The sequence below is a fragment of the Lolium perenne genome, chromosome 6, assembly GCF_019359855.2.
Source record: "Lolium perenne isolate Kyuss_39 chromosome 6, Kyuss_2.0, whole genome shotgun sequence".
NCBI lineage: Eukaryota > Viridiplantae > Streptophyta > Magnoliopsida > Poales > Poaceae > Lolium > Lolium perenne.
The window spans coordinates 35,450,138-35,469,610 of record NC_067249.2 but is presented as its reverse complement, the minus strand read 5'-3'; the positions used below and the strand labels follow the sequence as shown (position 1 = coordinate 35,469,610).

General features: G+C 44.3%; 3 protein-coding genes, 1 long non-coding RNA gene and 1 pseudogene across 4 annotated transcripts; 1 reads left to right on the top strand and 4 right to left on the bottom strand.

The window, feature by feature from the left end:
• The first annotated feature begins 2,847 nt into the window (after nt 1-2,847).
• On the top strand, nt 2,848-6,916 carry LOC127310599 (probable protein phosphatase 2C 68). The gene is made up of 2 exons (XM_051341258.2): nt 2,848-3,071; nt 6,292-6,916. Exons 1-2 carry the CDS (start codon nt 2,848-2,850, stop codon nt 6,914-6,916), a joined length of 849 nt encoding a protein of 282 aa, XP_051197218.2.
• A 268-nt stretch (nt 6,917-7,184) lies between these two features.
• Nucleotides 7,185-8,317, bottom strand: LOC139832345 (uncharacterized; annotated as a pseudogene).
• Nucleotides 8,318-9,798: 1,481 nt separating this feature from the next.
• LOC127309730 (homeobox-leucine zipper protein HOX2) lies at nt 9,799-11,225 on the bottom strand. The gene is made up of 2 exons (XM_051340472.1): nt 10,783-11,225; nt 9,799-10,656 (listed from the first exon to the last, which is right to left on the bottom strand). The coding sequence occupies exons 1-2, from the start codon at nt 11,164-11,166 to the stop codon at nt 10,348-10,350; spliced, it is 693 nt and encodes a 230-aa protein (XP_051196432.1). The 5' UTR covers nt 11,167-11,225; the 3' UTR covers nt 9,799-10,347.
• Nucleotides 11,226-16,276: 5,051 nt separating this feature from the next.
• On the bottom strand, nt 16,277-17,351 carry LOC127309731 (putative homeobox-leucine zipper protein HOX26). Its single transcript, XM_051340473.2, has 2 exons — nt 16,984-17,351; nt 16,277-16,854 (listed from the first exon to the last, which is right to left on the bottom strand). The coding sequence occupies exons 1-2, from the start codon at nt 17,290-17,292 to the stop codon at nt 16,558-16,560; spliced, it is 606 nt and encodes a 201-aa protein (XP_051196433.1). The 5' UTR covers nt 17,293-17,351; the 3' UTR covers nt 16,277-16,557.
• Nucleotides 17,352-18,652: 1,301 nt separating this feature from the next.
• LOC127309732 (uncharacterized) lies at nt 18,653-19,267 on the bottom strand. The gene is made up of 2 exons (XR_007857303.2): nt 19,200-19,267; nt 18,653-19,082 (listed from the first exon to the last, which is right to left on the bottom strand). It is a non-coding gene; the product is annotated as an uncharacterized lncRNA (long non-coding RNA).
• Nucleotides 19,268-19,473: the final 206 nt, after the last annotated feature.

The following is a 19,473-nucleotide window of genomic DNA, read 5'->3' as shown; positions in this document are numbered from 1 at the left end:
GTTTATGTTGTCTTTCCTTCATATACCGAAAGGAGTTTTAAAGAGACTTGATTTTTATCGATCTAGATTTTTTTGGCAAGGAGATGAAGAAAAGAGGAAGTATAGATTAACAAAATGGAACATTATATATAGACCAAAAGATCAAGGTGGCCTCGGTATTGAGGTCCTAGAGTTAAAAAATAAATGTCTTCTAAGTAAATGGCTTTTCAAATTATTGAATGAAGGAGTGTGGCAGGAGATATTACACAATAAGTATCTATCCCAAAAGACTCTCTCTCAAGTTCAAGCTAAACCATCTGATTCTCCTTTCTGGAAGGGGCTAATGCAAGTGAAAGATGATTTCTTTGCACGAGTGCACTTTAAGTTAGGTGATGGTTCAACTGTTAGATTTTAGGAGGATGTCTGGTTGGGAGATAAAACTTTGGCACAAGAATATCCATCCTTATACCATATAGCGCAGCATAGAAATGTCTTAGTTGCGGATGTGTTAGCTCAGGTTCCTCTGAATATCCAATTTCGAAGGGTTTTTCATGGGAACAAATGGATGGATTGGATGCATTTGTGTCGATGTTTGATGAATGTTACTCTTGAGGATCAAACGGATAGCTTTGTTTGGAATCTTACAACCAACGGTTTATTTACTGCCAAATCTATGTATGAAGACCTGATGAATGACCATACCCCTTACCTGCGAAAATATCTATGGAAGCTTAAAATTCCCCAAAAGATAACTTTTTATGTGGTTTCTTAGTAATAATGTATCGTTAACTAAAGATAATCTAGTTAGAAGGAATTGGAAGGGCTGTACAAAATGTTGTTTTTGTGGTGCTCAAGAATCCATTGAACATTTATTTATAGCTTGCCCGTTTGCTAAACTACTTTGGCGGATGGTGTATTTTTCTTTTGACCTTCCACCTTCAGCTAACATTACCAATATGTTTGGCAATTGGTTAAATGGAGTAGACAAAAAAAGCAAAGGATCGAATACGCATTGGTGTGTCCGCTCTATGCTGGTCAATATGGAGGTGTCGAAATAATATTGTGTTTAATAATTCAACTTTTCTTTCAACATTATGCAGGTTATTCATATGGTGGTCCACTGGGTGCAACTGTGGGCATTACTCCTTCCTCAGGACCAGCGGGGGTTTATGGATACTGGATGCAACCATCTACAGACGGTCGCACAGGCTATCTTGTCCCAGGCTGGTTGGTGTCACACTAGTCGACTACAGGATGCTTAGTTGGCTTAGTTTACAGATTTTCTTTGTGCTCATGGTTGATTGATGTATTGATCACGAGTGATCCGTGAATTTTGTACTAGCTACTTTTGTGTTACCACTAAACTTTTAATAAAGACCGTGTGCATCACCACGATGCAGAGGCTGGGGTGTTTATCCCCTTTTCGAAAAAAACAAAAAAAACTGGGTATAGATGCCAAGGTATGTACACAACCAAAAACACAAGAAGTTACACACCACAAGCCAAAAACAATATGAACAAGCAGAGATAATACATAAAACCTAGATCTAGAACATCAATTACAAACTATGTTGGATAGACACCTCTCAAGACTGCTTCCACCAAGTTTCGACGTTTTGGTTGAAACCATAACCCTTCTAAAACAACTGACTATGAACACATACAAAGTCGCAGCGACCTACTCTTGTTTTACTAGATCTTCTCGTGGTGCCATCTTGGAGTCCTCGTCCTACATACTCTTTAGGTGGTGGTGTGTTGAAGATGATGTGGTCTTGCGTAAGTTAGGTTTGCTGCGGTAGGCTTCTCATCCAATCAATGAAAGATTCGTCAGCGTGTTGACTTGAGCTCTAGGGTGAGCTTTCCTTTGCCAAGAATAATACTCCTTGTAGACGCGAGATAAGGGGTTCACCGCCATGATGGAGTCTGGAGGATAATAAGCACTTTCTTGGTATGTGTAATTGAATCTCCTCATGTCATTGCATGTGCTAAGACGACCTCTTGAGTTCTCAATGTTTCTGCTATGTGCAGTTCATTGGCCTGACTTGCGGTTGGTTGTGAATTCACTTGACAATAATTGTGCTACATGCCATTTGTTGTGTTGATGTTGTGTGTGAGAAACTAATTCATAAGAGGGTTCAAAATGTTGTATCCTTGGATGTTTGAGGGCGTCATTAATTTAAAAGCAGACTAAGGCTACTTTCAAAACAAATATATATGCGCATGTATCCCACACACTTATCATCAATTAATGTGCAAATAAGGCTAGGCCAACCCTAGGCCAACCCAACATTTCATCGGCCTTAGTTCTTGATTGAGAGTGGGGATGGCAATCATGATAAAATGAAATCTATGTTTTTTCTGTGAATTGGCCAAAGGGCATAACTAGCCCTTACATGACAATCTTTTTTCCTTAAATAAAAAATATACATAAGTCCACATATAAAAGAACGATTTCTTCATCCTGCACTCGCCGGTGGCTACGCTACCTCTTGATCTCCGAACCAGGACAGAGCTAGGGAAATGGTGTTGATGCAGCAACTAGGAAGTCGCCGGTATGAGCTAGAAGACGCCGGTGGCATCAATTTGGGAACAAATCATCACACCTAAGAAGAAAGCGACAAAGAGAGTTGGATGACCACCTCCACTAGTAGAAAAACGCTCATCTATACCGTTTCCAGAGGGCCATTTGCACGGGTTTCTCAACCGATATAAAAAATCTGGTACAAAATGCCCCCCTTTCGTACCGGTTCCTTACGAACCGGTATTAATGGCGCCTCCGCGTGGGCGCCCAGGAGAGCGCACGGCTGATACGTCTCCGACGTATCTATAATTTCTGATGTTCCATGCTTGTTTTATGACAATACCTACATGTTTTGCTTGCACTTTATATCATATTATGGCATTTATTGGACTAACCTATTAACAAGATGCCACAGTGCCAGTTTCTGTTTATTATGTCTGTTTATTGCAGAAAAGGCCCAAAAACCAAAGTGCTCGGAAAAATCCAGAAAAATTACAGAAATTCTATTTCGCCGGAAGACTCACGGAGCCAGAAGGGCAAGCCAGGGGGAGGCCCAGGGCCTCCTCCTCATAGGCCGGCGCGGCCTGGAGGGTGGTCACCCCACCCTATGGTGTGGGCCCCTCGGGACTCTTCCGACTCCGACTCTTCGCCTATTTAAGCCGTCGTGACCTAAAACTTCGACACCGATTGACGAAACTCCAGAAAGACTCCAGGGGCGCCGCCACATCGCGAAACTCCAATTCGGGGGACAGAAGTCGCTGTTCCGGCACCCTGCCGGGACGGGGAATTGCCCCCGGAGCCATCTCCACCGCCGTCTCCACCGCCATCTTCACCGCCATCGCTGCCCCCATGATGAGGAGGGAGTAATTCACCCCCGGGGCTGAGGGCTCCGCTGTAGCTATGTGGTTCATCTCTCTCTCTTTGTGATCAAGTTGAGTATTATCTATGTGCTACTCTAGTGATGTTATTAAAGTACTCTATTCCTCCTGCACGGTGTAATGGTGGCAGTGTGTGCATCCATGTTAGTACTTGGCGTAGGCTATGATTGTAATCTCTTGTAGATTATGAAGTTAACTATTGCTATGATAGTATTGATGTGATCTATGCCTCCTTCATAGTATGATGGTGACAGTGTGCATGCTATGTTAGTTCTCGGTATAATTGTGTTGATCTATCTTACACTCTAAGGTTATTTAAATATGAACATTGAATATTGTGGAGCTTGTTAACTCCGGCATTGAGGGTTCGTGTAATCCTACACAGTTAGTGGTGTTCATCATCCAACAAGAGGGTGTAGAGTAGTCCTATTAAGTGATCGTTGTTGAGAGTGTCCACTAGTGAAAGCAGGATCCCTGGGCCTTGCTTCCAAGCATCGAATCTCCGTTTGTTTACTGTTTTGTTGAATGTTTACTCGCTGCCATATTTTACTCAGATTGCTATTATCGCTCACACTCATCCATATTACTTGTATCTCACTATCTCTTCGCCGAACTAGTGCACCTATTGTATTAGGTGTGTTGGGGACACAAGAGACTTCTTGCTTTGTGGTTGCAGGGTTGCATGAGAGGGATATCTTTGACCTCTTCCTCCCTGAGTTCGATAAACCTTGGGTGATCCACTTAAGGGAAAACTTGCTGCTGTTCTACAAACCTCTGCTCTTGGAGGCCCAACACTGTCTACAAAAAAAGGAGGGGGCGTAGACATCAAGCTATTTTCTGGCGCCGTTGCCGGGGAGGAAAGGTAAAAGGCACTCATACTTCGGTTCCAGGTAACAGTACTTTTCTGGCGCCATTGTGTTTGTGCTCGAAGCTATTTCCTTTAGATCCTGCAATTGCATCTTTTTGTTTCTTGTTTACACTAGTTAGGCATAATGGAAAACAACAAAAATATGAGAGATCTTTATGAACTTTATCTTGAATTAGGACATGATGTGTTTGAAGAGAGAATTAAAAAACCCATGGAACTTTATATGCATGCTAATGGGAATGTTATTAATATGAATGCTTTGAACACTATTGTTGCTAATGCTATGGAAAATTCTAAGCTTGGGGAAGCTGGTTTTGATGAGCATGATATTTTTAGTCCCCCAAGCATGGAGGAGAAAATTTACTTTGATGATACTTTGCCTCCTATTTATGATGATTATAATGATAGTAGTCTTTTGGTACCACCTGTTATGGAGGATAAATTTGATTATGATTACAATATACCTCCTATATTTGATGATGAGAATAATAATGATAGCTACTTTGTTGAATTTGCTCCCACTACAACTAATAAAATTGATTATGCTTATGTGGAGAGTAATAATTTTATGCATGAGACTCATGATAAGAATGCTTTATGTGATAGTTATATTGTTGAGTTTGCTCATGATGCTACTGAAAGTTATTATGAGAGAGGAAAATATGGTTGTAGAAATTTTCATGTTACTAAAACACCTCTCTATGTGCTGAAATGTTTGAAGTTACACTTGTTTTATCCCTCTATGCTTGTTGCATTATGCTTCTTGAACTTATTTATTTACAAGATTCCTTTTTATAGGAAGCATGTTAGGCTTAAAGTTGTTTTTAATTTGCTTCTTGATGCTCTCTTTTGCTTCAAATACTATTTCTTGCGAGTGCATCATTAAAACAGCTGAGCCCATCTTAATGGCTATAAAGAAAGAACTTCTTGGGAGATAACCCATGTGTTATTTTGCTACAGTACTTTGTTTTATATTTGTGTCTTGGAAGTTGTTTACTACTGTAGCAACCTCTCCTTATCTTAGTTTTGTGTTTTGTTGTGCCAAGTAAAGTCTTTGATAGCAAGGTTCATACTAGATTTGGATAACTGCGCAGAAACAGATTTCTTTGCTGTCACGAATCTGGGCAAAATTCTCTGTAGGTAACTCAGAAAATTATGCCAATTTACGTGAGTGATCCTCAGATATGTACGCAACTTTCATTCAATTTGAGAATTTTCATTTGAGCAAGTCTGGTGCCTCAATAAAATTCGTCTTTACGGACTGTTCTGTTTTGACAGATTCTGCCTTTTATTTCGCATTGCCTCTTTTGCTATGTGGGATGGATTTCTTTGTTCCATTGACTTCCAGTAGCTTTGGGCAATGTCCAGAAGTGTTAAGAATGATTGTGTCACCTCTGAACATGTGAATTTTTGATTATGCACTAACCCTCTAATGAGTTGTTTTGAGTTTGGTGTGAAGGAAGTTTTCAAGGGTCAAGAGAGGAGGATGATACAATGTGATCAAGAAGAGTGAAAAGTCTAAGCTTGGGGATGCCCCGGTGGTTCATCCCTGCATATTTCAAGAAGACTCAAGCATCTAAGCTTGGGGATGCCCAAGGCATCCCCTTCTTCATCGACAAATTATCAGGTTCCTTCTCTTGAAACTATATTTTTATTCGGTCACATCTTATGTACTTTACTTGCAGCGTCTGTATGTTTCTTGTTTTTGTTCTTGTTTGAATAAATGCTTGTGTGGGAGAGAGACACGCTCCGCTGGTTCGTATGAACACATGTGTTCTTAGCTTTTAATGTGCATGGCGAAGGTTGAAACTGCTTCGTTAATTGTTATATGGTTGGAAACAGAAAATGCTACATGTAGTAATTGGTATGATGTCTTGAATAACTTGATACTTGGCATGGAGCCACGACACCTATGAGCGGCACAGGAGACTCGGGAGGGAACGACTTTAAAAGGAGGCTGCGCATGAGAGACCCCTCTCCTCCATTTCGATTCATCTTCTCTCGTAGCTCACAGCCTAGAAGCAACAGAAGCGGGGATTTTCTCCCGCCAAGCGCCACTGGTTCGCGTCGGTCGTCGGGCGGAGGCAGGAGATGGAGGACGCGGTCTCCGTGCGCGAGGCCTTGGCCGCGCCCGCGCCACAGGCCGCGGAGGACAAAGAGTCCGCCCAGCCGCGCGACTTCTACGGCGTGTTCGACGGCCACGGCTGCTTGCACGTCGCCGACGCCTGCCGGGACCGGATGCACGAGCTGGTTGCTGCCGACCTAACCACCTCCGTCGACCCCTCCCCCTGGGCCGCCGCCATGGAGCGGAGCTTCGCTCGCATGGATGCCGAGGTAACCACCTTCGCCGCCGCACGCGGCGCCACCGCCAGACCCAGCTGCCGCTGCGAGGCCAACAAGTGCGACCACTTGGGCTCCACGGCCGTGGTCGCCGTCGTCGACGCCCACCAGATCGTAATCCCCAACTGCGGCGACTCGCGTGCGGTGCTCTGCCGCGACGGCGGGAAGCCCGTCGCGCTTTCCTCCGACCACAAGCCCGACCGGCCCGACGAGCTGGCCCGCATCGACGCGGCCTACTTCGAGGTCTGGAACGGAGGTGCCGACCGCCCATTCAACGCCGTCCTCACCCTCGTCGCTGCATTCCGTCGAGCACCTGGTGTGCGGCGTTGAGCGGTGGTGGCGGCGGCGTGTGGCGTGGACGATCGGCCTCCAGGCGGTGTCGGGTGGCGCGCGCGGCGTTGCGCGTAGCGGCGGCCGCCACGGTCTCGCGGTGGCGGCGCATCGGCGGCCGGCGACAGTGCCGGAGAAGGGGAGGGAGGCGATGATGGTCGGGTCGGGCGGCGCACGGGACCTTGATGCTACTCAGGACTTCAAAAAAGATCTCCTTCTCCTCTTTGGTAAGAGCGTAGCTGGCAGGACCTTGATACTTCTCTGGATTCAGGTTGTTTCCTTCGTGGATACTTTGCTGGTCCTGCCGTGCATCCGGTGTATCTTTTGTCTTCACATACACGCCCAAGAAGTTTAGCAGGTTCACGCAAAGATTTTTCGTCACGTGCATCACGTCGATTGCAGAGTGAACCTCTAAGAATTTCCAGTAGGGTAGCTCCCAAAATATCGACTTCTTCTTCCACATGGGTACGTGTCCGTCAACATCATGCGGAATAGATTGTCCGCCGGGACCCTTTCCAAAGATCACTTTTAAATCCTTGACCATATCATATATAACTTCCCCCGTAGGGTGGGTAGGCTTCGTTCGGTTATCTTCCTCACCTCCGAAATGCTTTCCTCTCTTTCTTACGTGATGTTGTTTTGGAAGAAATCGACGATGCCCTAGGTACACATTCTTGTTTCCCAAATATATATTGTCAGTCTCACCTAAACAGTGTGTGCATGCATTGTATCCCTTGTTTGACTGCCCTGAAATGTTACTAAGAGCAGGCCAATCATTGATGGTTACAAACAACAACGCCCGTAGGTTAAATTTCTTATGTTCGTGCTCATCCCACACAAGTACACCTTCGTCACACCACAACTATAAAAGTTCTTCAACCAATGGCCTCAGGTACACATCAATGTCGTTGCCGGGTTGCCTCGGCCCCTGGATGAGCACTGGCATCATAATGAACTTCCGCTTCATGCACAACCAAGGAGGAAGGTTATAGATACATAGAGTCACTGGCCAGGTGCCATGACTGGAGCTCTGCTCACCGAAAGGATTAAAGCCATCTGTACTTAGACCAAATCTTAAGTTCCTTGCGTCATCTGAAAATGACTTGAACTCTCTGTCGATTTTTCTCCACTGCGACCCGTCAGTGGGGTGTCTAAGCATCACATCTTTCTTACGGTCCTCTTTGTGTCATCGCAACAACTTGGCATGCTCTTTGTTTTGGAACAAACGTTTCAACCGTGGTATTATAGGAGCATACCACATCACCTTCGCAGGAACCCTCTTCCTGGGGTTGGACTCGCCCTCAACATCGCCAGGGTCATCTCGCCTGATCTTATACCTCAATGCACTACATACCGGGCATGCATTCAAATTCTCGTACTCCCCGCGGTAGAGGATGCAGTCATTGATGCATGCATGTATCTTCTGCACCTCTAATCTTAGAGGGCAGAGACAACCTTCTTTGCTTCGTACATACTAGAGGACAATACGTTCTCCCCTGGAAGCATCTTTTTTATTATTTTCAGCAACTTTTCAAACCCCTTGTCAGAAGTACCATTTTCTCCTTCCATTGCAGCAATTCCAGCGTGGTACCCAGCTTTTTCTGGCCATCTTCACAATTTGGGTACAACAGTGTCTTGTGATCCTCTAACATTTTCTCCATCTTCAACCTCTCCTTTTCACTTCCGCAGCTTATCTTCGCATCAAGAATGGCCCGACCCAAATCATCATCGGGGTCATCAAAAATCGGCTCATCAAAAATGGGCTCTTCTTCAGCTTCGTCTTCCCCCTTCTACTATCACCGTCTTCAGTGAACATAGGATAGTTGTCACTATCCTCTTCTTCTTCGTTGTCTTCCAATATAACCCCTCTTTCTCCGTGTTTGGTCCAACAATTATAGCTGGGCATGAAACCGTTCTCCAGCAGGTGGACGTGAATGGTCTTTGAGGTAGAGTAATCCATCATATTCTTACAGGAACTACATGGACAATAGATAAAACCATTCGACTGCCTGTTTGCCTCAGCCACGTTGAGAAAATAATGCATGCCATTAATGAAGTCGGGATGGCACCGGTCACCGTACATCCATTGTCGACTCATCTGCATTTTATATGTATATCAAAAATCATTAATTACACAACATCGTGGATATATGAGTGAACAACTTAATTAATATTTAAGTTCATCACATAAAACTAAGTTTTTTTATAAAAAAGAAGAGGCTCACCGAGGTTGTACGGTGCCGGCTAGGGGACGACGCTGGCGATCGACGGCGGTGAGGACGGGAATGATACTAATTAAAACCTACAAAATATACCATAATTTCAGCTCAAATTGATTATAAAAAAAGTAAAACCCTAACTTAGGCATTTCATCGAACACCTTGCTAGCACTAGAAAAATAGTACGAGTTAAAGCTACCAAAGAAATGTGCAAAATTAGGAACGCCGGAAGAAAGGATGATATTGCTAACCCTTGGATAGATGTATGCCCTTAATCTTGTTAAAATGGTGGAGAAAAAATAGAGGTTTGTTGGAGTGTGAGAGGTGCAAAGAAATTTTGTGTGAGAGGAAGAAGAGAAAAATGAGATGAAGCAGCAGTCAGGGACGGGCTGGCGACTGGTGATATAGGGGGCACCCTCGAACCGGTACCAAAGGTCCAGCCCGGGCCCCACCACGCGTCCGAATTTTGGCCGAAGACCTTTCGTACCGATTCCTAACACGAACCGGTACGAAAGCCCCTCACGAACCGGTGCCAGAGCTCCTCGCCCGCCTGAGCCCCCAAACCGGTGCAAAAGACCCCATTGGTACCGGTTCGTAAGGGAACCGGTACTAATGGCTTAGATGGATGCCTCATTTTCCACTAGTACTCATATATAACCAGAATGATCCAATGAGACATAATCTCACTAACACCGTGATGAGGCCGAAACCTCACCGGTCAGACAAGAAACCAACAAACAAAGACACGTAGACTACATGCAAAACACGAAGACGTGACTACTTACACCACTACAAAAGAGTACTGACCAAACGATTGGATGCCCCCTCAACACCGTGGACACCTAATTCTTGGTCCGCACATCACCACCGGCCATCACTACCACACCGCCGCGGCCTATTGACAAATCCTTAAATTTGAGGACCTCCAGTGGGGTCCCCACCCCTCCGACCACAAGGGCGGCCAATAGGGTAGGTCGAGACCTTTCGATTTTTGTCAGGTGTTGTGCTGGCTATCAAATGAAATTTTCTGATGAGAACATTTCTGAATAGTGATGTTCATCCACCAAAACATTCATATCGATCTTCACACATCCATCTAAAGGTAAGTCCCTAACTGACTATATAATCATGTATCCCGTGTGTCCTATACAGTATTTGACTAAAGATTTTGCTGTTCTTAACAAATGACAAAGCACTTCCACGACAGTATAGTTAATCTCGATTTATTAGGCCGAGCCCAGGCCAGCCGCCGGCGGGTTTGTTGCAGGACTGGCATGATGTGTTGACCGTCGTGGCGGCCGTGAGCTCGGGCAAGAAGGCCGACGACGAGGATGAGCGCGCCTTGGCGAGTTCTCGCCGGAGCCGCTCGTTTTCTTCACTGAGATGCTCGCACCAGCGGCGCAGCAGCTCGCAGTCGACCTCCGTCTGTTTGAGCTTCGTCCGTGCCCTCCTGTTCTGGAACCACACCTCCACCTGCCTCGGCTTCAGCCCGAGCCGCCGCGCTAGATCATGCTTCTCATCCTGCCATAAAAAAAAATCCGGTCAGAATATAACGCATGGAAATTAGTAGTATGATCTGCCTTGCAAATTACTTTGCATATGAAGAAGGGGTCGCTCTCGATCAAGTAAAAGAAGTTATGGACATACATGGGACAGCACGTTGTGCGCGCGGAAGCTTTTCTCCATTAGCGCTGCCTGCTCGCCGGTGAGCCGGAGCTTCTTCCTCGTGCCGCCACCAAGCGCGTCCCTTTGGTTGACGTCGCTGCCGCCACGGACCATTCTACCCCTCTTGCGGTGTTGCCTTGTAGTTGCCGTGGAACCAACTGTACCAGTGTCTGGTACCTTCCTCCTCCTACCCGCCGCCACTGCTTCATTTTCTGGTGGTGGTGATGCTGGAAGCAGCGCCTGCACTGGCGGTGGCGGTCGGCGTCCAGCGGTAGCGGTCAGGGAGAGGGACAGGCTTGTGTCGACGAGTTCCTCCACTTCCAGCGACTCCCCCATGCCACTGCTGATGGTCGTGAGGCTAGACATGGCAATTCAAGCTAGAATTAAATTTTCTGTTGGTTTTGTCGATTGAGAGAGGTCGAACTTGGCCGGCGGATAGGGTGATGAGGGACAGACAGGGGTGCGTTGTGAAAGCTTTATAGGATAGGAGTACTCTAGAGTCTAGACACTGGGCAAGGTCGCATCGCACGCGCCTGCGGTTTCTTGTGCGAGTTAAACAAGACAATTACTACTAGTCAGTTGTTTGACTGTGGGGAACAAATCAAGGCCATGAATCTGAGGAGTAATTAAGTAGTCAGTTCATATTCTTGATCGTCAGAAAACGCATACCATATCGATATACATTATTTTGCTAAAATAACACAACAGTTTTTCTAATTACTTTAATGGACTACAGTACAACAAGGAATCATTAAACACCCGTCTCTCATCAGGATGACAATTTTACCCACGGATACGGGTACTGCGGGTACCGTACCGTATGGGAAGAGTATGGGTACACTTTCATGCCCATGGGTAGTACCCATACCCTACCCGTTAAGTCATGGGTAGGGCATGGGTATAGCTTTGTACCCGCGGGTATACCCATACCCTGCCCATTTATTGTCAATTTCTTACGTGACACGTCTACTTTTGTCTACTTATGTGTTACTATATGAGAATGGGATTTTCATATTTTTTAATTGTTATGTACTAAACTACTTGTTATCGAGTTGAGATAATTCATTTTTAATAGAATATTTATTGATAAATATAAAATTGTGAGTGACTTGTGTACAAGTTAACGTACTCGCCGAGTACCCAATGGGTACGGATACCCACCGGGTATGGGTATGGGTAAACTTTTATACCCATGGGCACATGTATGGGTAAAAGTTTGTACCCATCAACTATACGGGTATGGATATGGTATTGCTCTACCCTGCCCATACCCTGCCATTGCCATCCTTGGTCTCTCACTTGTTTTAGTCAGGGTCTGGTCATCTGGTGATATGAATGAAAGCCAATAGATAATTGTATTAACAAGAGTGTACACTTGGAATGACTGATACATGATCATGACATGCTACCTCTGTTTATGAACATGGATATATCCAGGCGCTTCTGATATATATAGATATACATAGGTATCCAAAATAAGTTGTGATATTTAATTTAGAACTGATGGATTAGGAGTGAAGAACTGAAGATGGATCCACGGATAGGCAAACAAGCGAGCTACTCGATCAACGGATTAAGTGTTTCTCTGTCCGCCTATACATGAAGGACTACCTCGTATGGAAAAAATTGGCATGCTCTGTACGTATATGAACGCAGGACTGGTTGGTAGCTCGTGCGCGCATGCATGGACGTACTTGGTCATATAGATTGTTTTGGCAGCAGCAGCATGATGGTCAATCTTCGGCAATATGCACACACGCATAGACGTTTCCGAAACTAATCAATCACAGTCTAGGTACAGTACTACCAGTATATATACTTGCACTAGTAGTACGTACATTTTTCTTACAACATGTGGCATGTAATTTTTTTATTAAAATTATTCAACGAAAGCATATAAAAAATACTCCCTCCGATTCATATTAATTGACTCCAATATAGATGTATCTAGAACTAAAATATATCTAGATACATTCATATTAGAGTCAATTAATATGAACCGAATGCAGTAGAAAGATTAAATCGAAGCGGTGTCAATAATGACAGGTGTTCCAACATCCATAATTTGATGAAGGAGGCGGCCATTGCAGAGCCTCATATGCCTGGACCTCACGTCTATGCATAGACGTTTCTGAAACTAATTAATCACAACCCAGGTACAGTACTAGTATACTTGCAGTAGTAGTACGTACTATGTACGAGTTAGAAACTGGTTAAGAATACATCGACCATGCTTCTACTATCGATTTTTGCTTTCAAGAACTGTCGACCACTGACGGTCATATGCCTGCTGAAAAGAAAAGAATATATCTGAAGCAGTCAAGTACGTGTCACAGTCGTATATATTGCCTGGTCAGCTGGTCATCGATCACGTCGAATCATATGCAAACGTACACGAGGCTTCTTTTGTCACGTAAATCGGCCATGATCTCAAGGTGTGACAGTGATAACTATCACTCTCTACTGTACAGTTCAGCTGTCATATGCCCTTGTCGCTAGCTAACTGCCTTGTCTAGATCGTCTTGTACGTAGCACGTACGAGCAACTAGTAGTATTAGAATATTAGACTGTACGTATACTGTATATGTAAGGACAGAACAGAAAGTACATATCCGACATGCAAACCCTCCACCCTCTTCTGCAAGAGGTACGTACACGGCTCTGCTATACACGATTTTAGAATAAAACCTCACAACGAACAAGTCCAACGACATAGGGTTTGACTTAATCGTACATCGATCCTAGCTACGCAAGTTCGTAACAAGAGCAGAAACCACCTGGTTATCTTCACACCGTCGATACCAATCATTATCATGCATGTTCCTGTGTCCGGTGGACAGTTAAAATTTTCGTGTATACTCCTTCCATCTCATAATTAAAAGATGTTTTACATTTATCTAAATTTAAATATATCTATAAATGCTAGAATATTAGATACATCTAAATTTAAATAAATCTAAAACATTTTCTATTAAAACGGAGGGAGTGGTATTTTGGTCTTTAGATTGCACTTCATATGTCTGACCATGGGAGGAAGACACTAAGGGTCTGATTGGTTGTCCGTAGCGGTTTTCTCCATTTCTTCTCCTCGCGTGTAACTGGACCCAACAACTACCGTACGAGTAGAAACGTGAAATGGGCTAACTTTGTCACTTTGTTTAGATGCTACAATTTCACTTTGGCTCGAGTGGAGAAACAAGAGGCAGATCGATTGGTATGCTGCACATTAAGAAGGGTTGTGGTTAACTAAACTGGTTCAATCATAATCACCTCTAATCTTCTTAACTATATATTCATCTATTCGAGATAAGGTCTACGTGGAAAAGATGCGCATCGACGTTGTGATTCCATTCTCGTGATTGGTTCATCATTTCGCACATGGCCAACCATTCCGAAATTTCTTCGGGGAGAAGCTTCACCTTGCCATTTCACGCTACTTTCGTGTTCAAAGTTTTTCGGTTTCGACATTCGTAAACGAGTAGATCTACAACTACATACAACGTACTATTAGGCGTAGATGTAATCATATACGAATATCAAAATGAAAACTATGAACACAAAAGTCGTGCATGACAGTGAGATGGAGTTACTCCTCGAATGAATTTTGATCACGAACTGTTGCGATTTTTTTTACTAAATTCATCCAAAAGAAGCTTCAAAGGGAACATGAAACTACCATTCAAACACTCCACAAAACCAAAAACCGTTCATGGGAATTGATTCTTAACATCAATAAGAATCTTATTTTTTTTAGCATATTTCAAACCGATCCACCGTTTTGTAGATCGGGGAGGATTCAAATGATGCAGATTAGTGACAACATTACGTAAAATGCTCGTATTCTTAAAATCCTGGATGAGGCATCGATTTGCGCTCTTTGGCGCCACCGCTTGGTTACTATAATGTGGGATGATAATCTCATTGATCCAGAAATAAATTCCTTAACTAAGTTGGGGACCAAGGAGGTAGCTTAAACTCATCTTTTGTAAAAGTGTGGATGTTGCATTGATGCCTAGATGGTAGTATGCTGTATTACTAATGGGGAGGACATTTTTCATGATAATGTTTTTTTTTGAAATGGGGAAGTGAAGCCTCAGCCTTTGCATCAAAGCGATGCATACAGCCTTTATTACTTTATTAGAAAAATACTCCAAGTCACCTTATTACAATTCACGAAGTCGATACATATATCAACCATCAAAAAAGTGATAAACAAAACATCCGCCAAACCGCACTGGTTGAATAAGTCTCGAGTGACTGTCTCCAAACGATTGTATCCAAAATCCATGTTCTGGTGGTGCTCTTCTGGCTGGAGACATAACTACGTACGCGCCCAATGGATAGCAAGATGATAACCTGCAAAAAGGATTCATTTTTTGTCCTCTTAAAGATATAGTCATTTCGAATATGATAATGTGAACTGTCCTAAAGCTTGTACTCTGCGCTTGACGTTATTGTAGGTTTGGAAGCTTCTGTTGGAGGATCAGAAATACTGGACCTGATTATATATTGTTGAGTCCTATGGGCCAAGCCAACTCGCATATGTGTCTTCGTTTTCTTTATTTGGATAGTTTAGCATCTTAAAAGATTTCATTTCTCTGATGGTGACCTGATAAGTTTCATGTTTTTTTGCCCTGTCTTCATGTCAAAGTTTGTCGTTAATGTATGCATTTTTTATTTGAAGGTGTTTCTAAAATATATAATAATTACATGGAATGTAATAATCCATCCAATTCATTTTAATAGTCACTAATATGAATGTATCTAGAACTAAAATATGTCTAGATACATTCATATTAGCGACAAGTAATATGGATCGAAAGAGTAGCTAAAATATGAACCGCAAAAGAGCTAGTGAAACTTTAATTGTTGATCTAGCAACAACAAAAGTCACCGGTGGAAGCAAGAATACACCGTGAGAGTAATTTTACAACATATTATCGTCATATAGAAGAAAGTGACAAAAGGGTTGAATGGCCACGCCAGATCATGCCAGAGTGCTCCCACGAGACCTGACCTTACTTACACCGTGATAAGGCCAAAGATGGTCAAACTTTGCAGGTCGGAGAAGAAACCAACGAAACAATACACCGAGACTACCTGCAAAAGAGTAGTGACCAGATGATTGTCTGCCTTTTCAACCCCACCGACATTAGTGCCGCCGACAAGGTGGACTAGGAGTTAAGAACACCTCACTGTTGTTCCACACAACACCGCCATCGCTACCACAACACTGCAGTTGTTTGACCAAACCCTAAATTTAAGTACCTACAGCAGCGTCCCCATCACTTCCCACCGCAAGAGCGCCAAGCAAAGGAGGCAGGGATCCGTCGTTTTGCTGGCTGTGATGAGGCTATGACAGGGGAGCAGATGTGATCTAGGTCGGGGGTTGTGGTCAGTGGAGAACCCAAGATTTTCATCAAGTCTGGGCACACTGTAAGCTCGGCTAAATATTCATCAAAATATTCATCAAATTTTTATCAAAATAGGCTGCGCCACCGGCCGAAACTCTGGGCACAAGCCCGGACTTAGGAACACTTGGGTCCCCCTATGGCTGTGGTGGCTATCAAATGAAATATGTTGGGCAGAACATTTCCAAACGATGATCATCCACCTAAGCATTCATATCGATCTTCACACATACATCTAAATGCAAGTCATTAAATCACTATGTATAATCATCTATCCCGCGCCCTATACAGTATTTAACTAACGATTTGGCTGTTTCTTAACATATGAAAATGCACTTCTACCGTCCTAATCTCGATTTATTAGGCCGACACCAGGCCAGCCGCCGCCAGGCTTGTTGCAGGACGGGCATGATGAGGACGTGAGGCTGGATATGAAGGCTGCCGACGATAAGGAGGAACGCGCCTCAGCGAGGTCTCGCCGGAGCCGCTCGTTGTCGTGGCTGAGCCGCTCGCACAACCGGCGGAGCAGCCCGCAGTCGAGCTCCGTCTGCTTGAGCTTGGTGCGTGCCCTCCTGTTCTGGAACCACACCTCCACCTGCCTTGCCTTCAGCCCGAGCCGCCGCGCCAGATCATGCTTCTCATCCTGAAATAATTAAGAAACATTCACATCAGAATAGAACACGTGCAAATTAATTGAAAGCATATACGATCTGGCATGCAAATTTCTTTTCATATGAAGAAGCGGTCGATCAAGTAATAGGAGTTGACATACATGGGACAGGACGTTGTGGGCGCGGAAGCTTTTCTCCATTGCCGCCGCCTGCTCGCCGGTGAGCTGGAGCTTCTTCCTCGCGCCGCTGCCGCCGCTGTCATCGTTGATGTCGCTGCCGCCCTTCACCGTACTCGCCCTCTTCCTCTTCCTGCCTGCCGACGCTTCCTTTTCGGTCAGGGGCAGCAGAGGCTGCCCCGGCGGGTGCTGCGGACTCCCGGCACCGATCACAAGGGACAGCCTCGTGTCGACGAGCTCCTCCACTTCCAGGAACTCCTCCGTGCCGCTGCTAATGGTCGTGAGGGTAGACATGGCCGAGCTAGAATCAAGTTTTCTGTTTCGATCTAAGGAGATGGAGGGTTGCCGGCTAGATAGGGTGATGAGGCCGGGAAAGGCCGGGGTGCGTTCGTGAAGGTTTTATACTGCGCATGGTCACGTCGCTCGCGAGGTCGATTTCTTGTGCGAGTTAAACAAGACAATTAATTAGCACCACGAAGGTTCACTACGGTAGTAAGTAAGACTACTAGGGGTTAGACCAATGTTTTGTTTGACTGTGGGGAACTCATAAATTGATTAATCAAGGCAATGAAGTTAAATTAAGTTGTCAGTTCACATTCTTGGTCGTGACCAAACGCCTAGAGAGTAATCAATATGAGATATTTTGCTTAATTAATAAGACAGTTTTTCTGACTATTAGTTCTTCGGTTCTTTTCATCCGTATGAGTGCATGCATGAGCTGACCAGGTTAAGATATATACTCCCTCAGTCCAAACATAAAATAAGTTACTCAATTTTTTCTAAATATGGATATATCTATAAATAAAATGCATCTAGAATTCGGAGGGAGTAGATCCAGTAGCTCAAAGGTATGGGCGAGCTCGAGTGACTGGATCAACGATGGAGCTAGCACGACCTGGTATGTGCGTCGATCCGACCATACCTGGTCGCCGCACGTATGAACGGAGGGGACTGCTCGCTATAGCTCAGCCGCGAATGCTACGACTGGATAATTCTTGATTTGGCAGCAGCAACGGCATTGCAACGTACCTGCACAGGACGGTCAAATTTCGGCCACATGCACACGCACGCATATATAGACGTTTCTGAAACTAATGACAAACTAGTTATATATATATGGTGCTACTAGTACAACCTGCGAGTTCATACTGATTGATTGAGAAGGTCAAATTTCGGTCACATGCACACGCACGCATGCACGTTTCTGAAACTAATCACAAGCTAGCTAGGTACAGTCAGGTCCCTGGGTACAGTTATATGGTGCATGCACTGGTGGAAAAAGGGGCTTTGGTCGCGGTTCGCAACTGCCATTAGTCGCGGTTGCGCAACCGCGACCAAAGTAGCGCGACTAAAGCCCCCCCCCCTTTAGTCGCGGTTCCTTACGAACCGCGACTAAAGGCCCGTCCACGTGGGCCGCAGGCGAGCGCCAGGGCGGAGGACCTTTAGTCGCGGTTCTTCTGGCCAACCGCGACTAAAGGCCTCCGCAGGGTTTAGGGTTTAGCCCCCCCTCCCCTAAATCTGGTTTCTTTTTAATTTGTATTGTTTTATTTCTTTTGGGTTTTAATTTTGAAGGAGTTTCACATATTCTACGGTACTACATACATGCATATGAATGTACAATTTCAAACAAATTTGAAATTAGAACCAAAAAGAATTCAAGAGGAATATACAATATATATTCAATATCGGATGACCATATACAATATATATTCAATATCGGATGACCATATACAATTTTGAACAAGTTTCCATCCATAATTTAGTGCATATAAAGTTCTACGTCATCGTAATGGTGTTCTCCTCTAGGATCGATGACTTCCCTCGCCAACCATCCAGCTAGTTCCTCTTGAAGTGGTCGGAAGCGAGCTTCTGGACTAAGCGTCTTCCGGAGGTTATTCCTCATGATGTTGTTCTCACACTTCTGGTCCCGCTCATTGCAGTATCTCCGGATCCTCTCACAAACATAGTATCCACATAGATTGGTCCCCGGTGGCTGAATATCCCCAGTCGTCCGCACTGCCATTTTAAAATGTAGCTCTTTTTTGAATTCACCGACCTTGGTATCTACGAACCGTCTCCAAACCCTACGAGGCAAAGAAAATTAAATGAACAAGAGAGTTATTAATTAGTTACTTGATATTAGGAAATGATGAACGAAATAGGCCGATCGATATAGAGCGCAAATGAATGAAAATAATTACTTTTGCATCATTTTTCTCATGTCGGCCCAAAGCGCCGGATCCATATTCAGAGAGTCGTGGACGAGAACTGAGGAGGTCTAAACTTGAATTACCATAAGAATCCAGTGGAACCTGCGGACACGATACATGCACAGTCATGCATAACTCATCGATTAGCCACATACCATGCATGGAGTAAACAAAAGAGAATGTGCTCAAGACAGAAACACTCACCCAAAATGGTAAGGAAATAGAATATCACTTTTGAGTTTCTGTTTTCTAATAAACCGCCACA

Coding starts and splice junctions, on each gene's coding strand:
- LOC127310599 (XM_051341258.2), top strand. CDS start 2,848: ATGTTTTGCTTGCACTTTATATCATATTATGGCATTTATTGGACTAAC. Junction 3,072..6,291: donor GCCCAGGGCCTCCTCCTCAT/AGGCCGGCGCGG, acceptor GGGATTTTCTCC/CGCCAAGCGCCACTGGTTCG.
- LOC127309730 (XM_051340472.1), bottom strand. CDS start 11,166: ATGTCTAGCCTCACGACCATCAGCAGTGGCATGGGGGAGTCGCTGGAA. Junction 10,657..10,782: donor CGCACAACGTGCTGTCCCAT/GTATGTCCATAA, acceptor TTTTTATGGCAG/GATGAGAAGCATGATCTAGC.
- LOC127309731 (XM_051340473.2), bottom strand. CDS start 17,292: ATGTCTACCCTCACGACCATTAGCAGCGGCACGGAGGAGTTCCTGGAA. Junction 16,855..16,983: donor CCCACAACGTCCTGTCCCAT/GTATGTCAACTC, acceptor TAATTATTTCAG/GATGAGAAGCATGATCTGGC.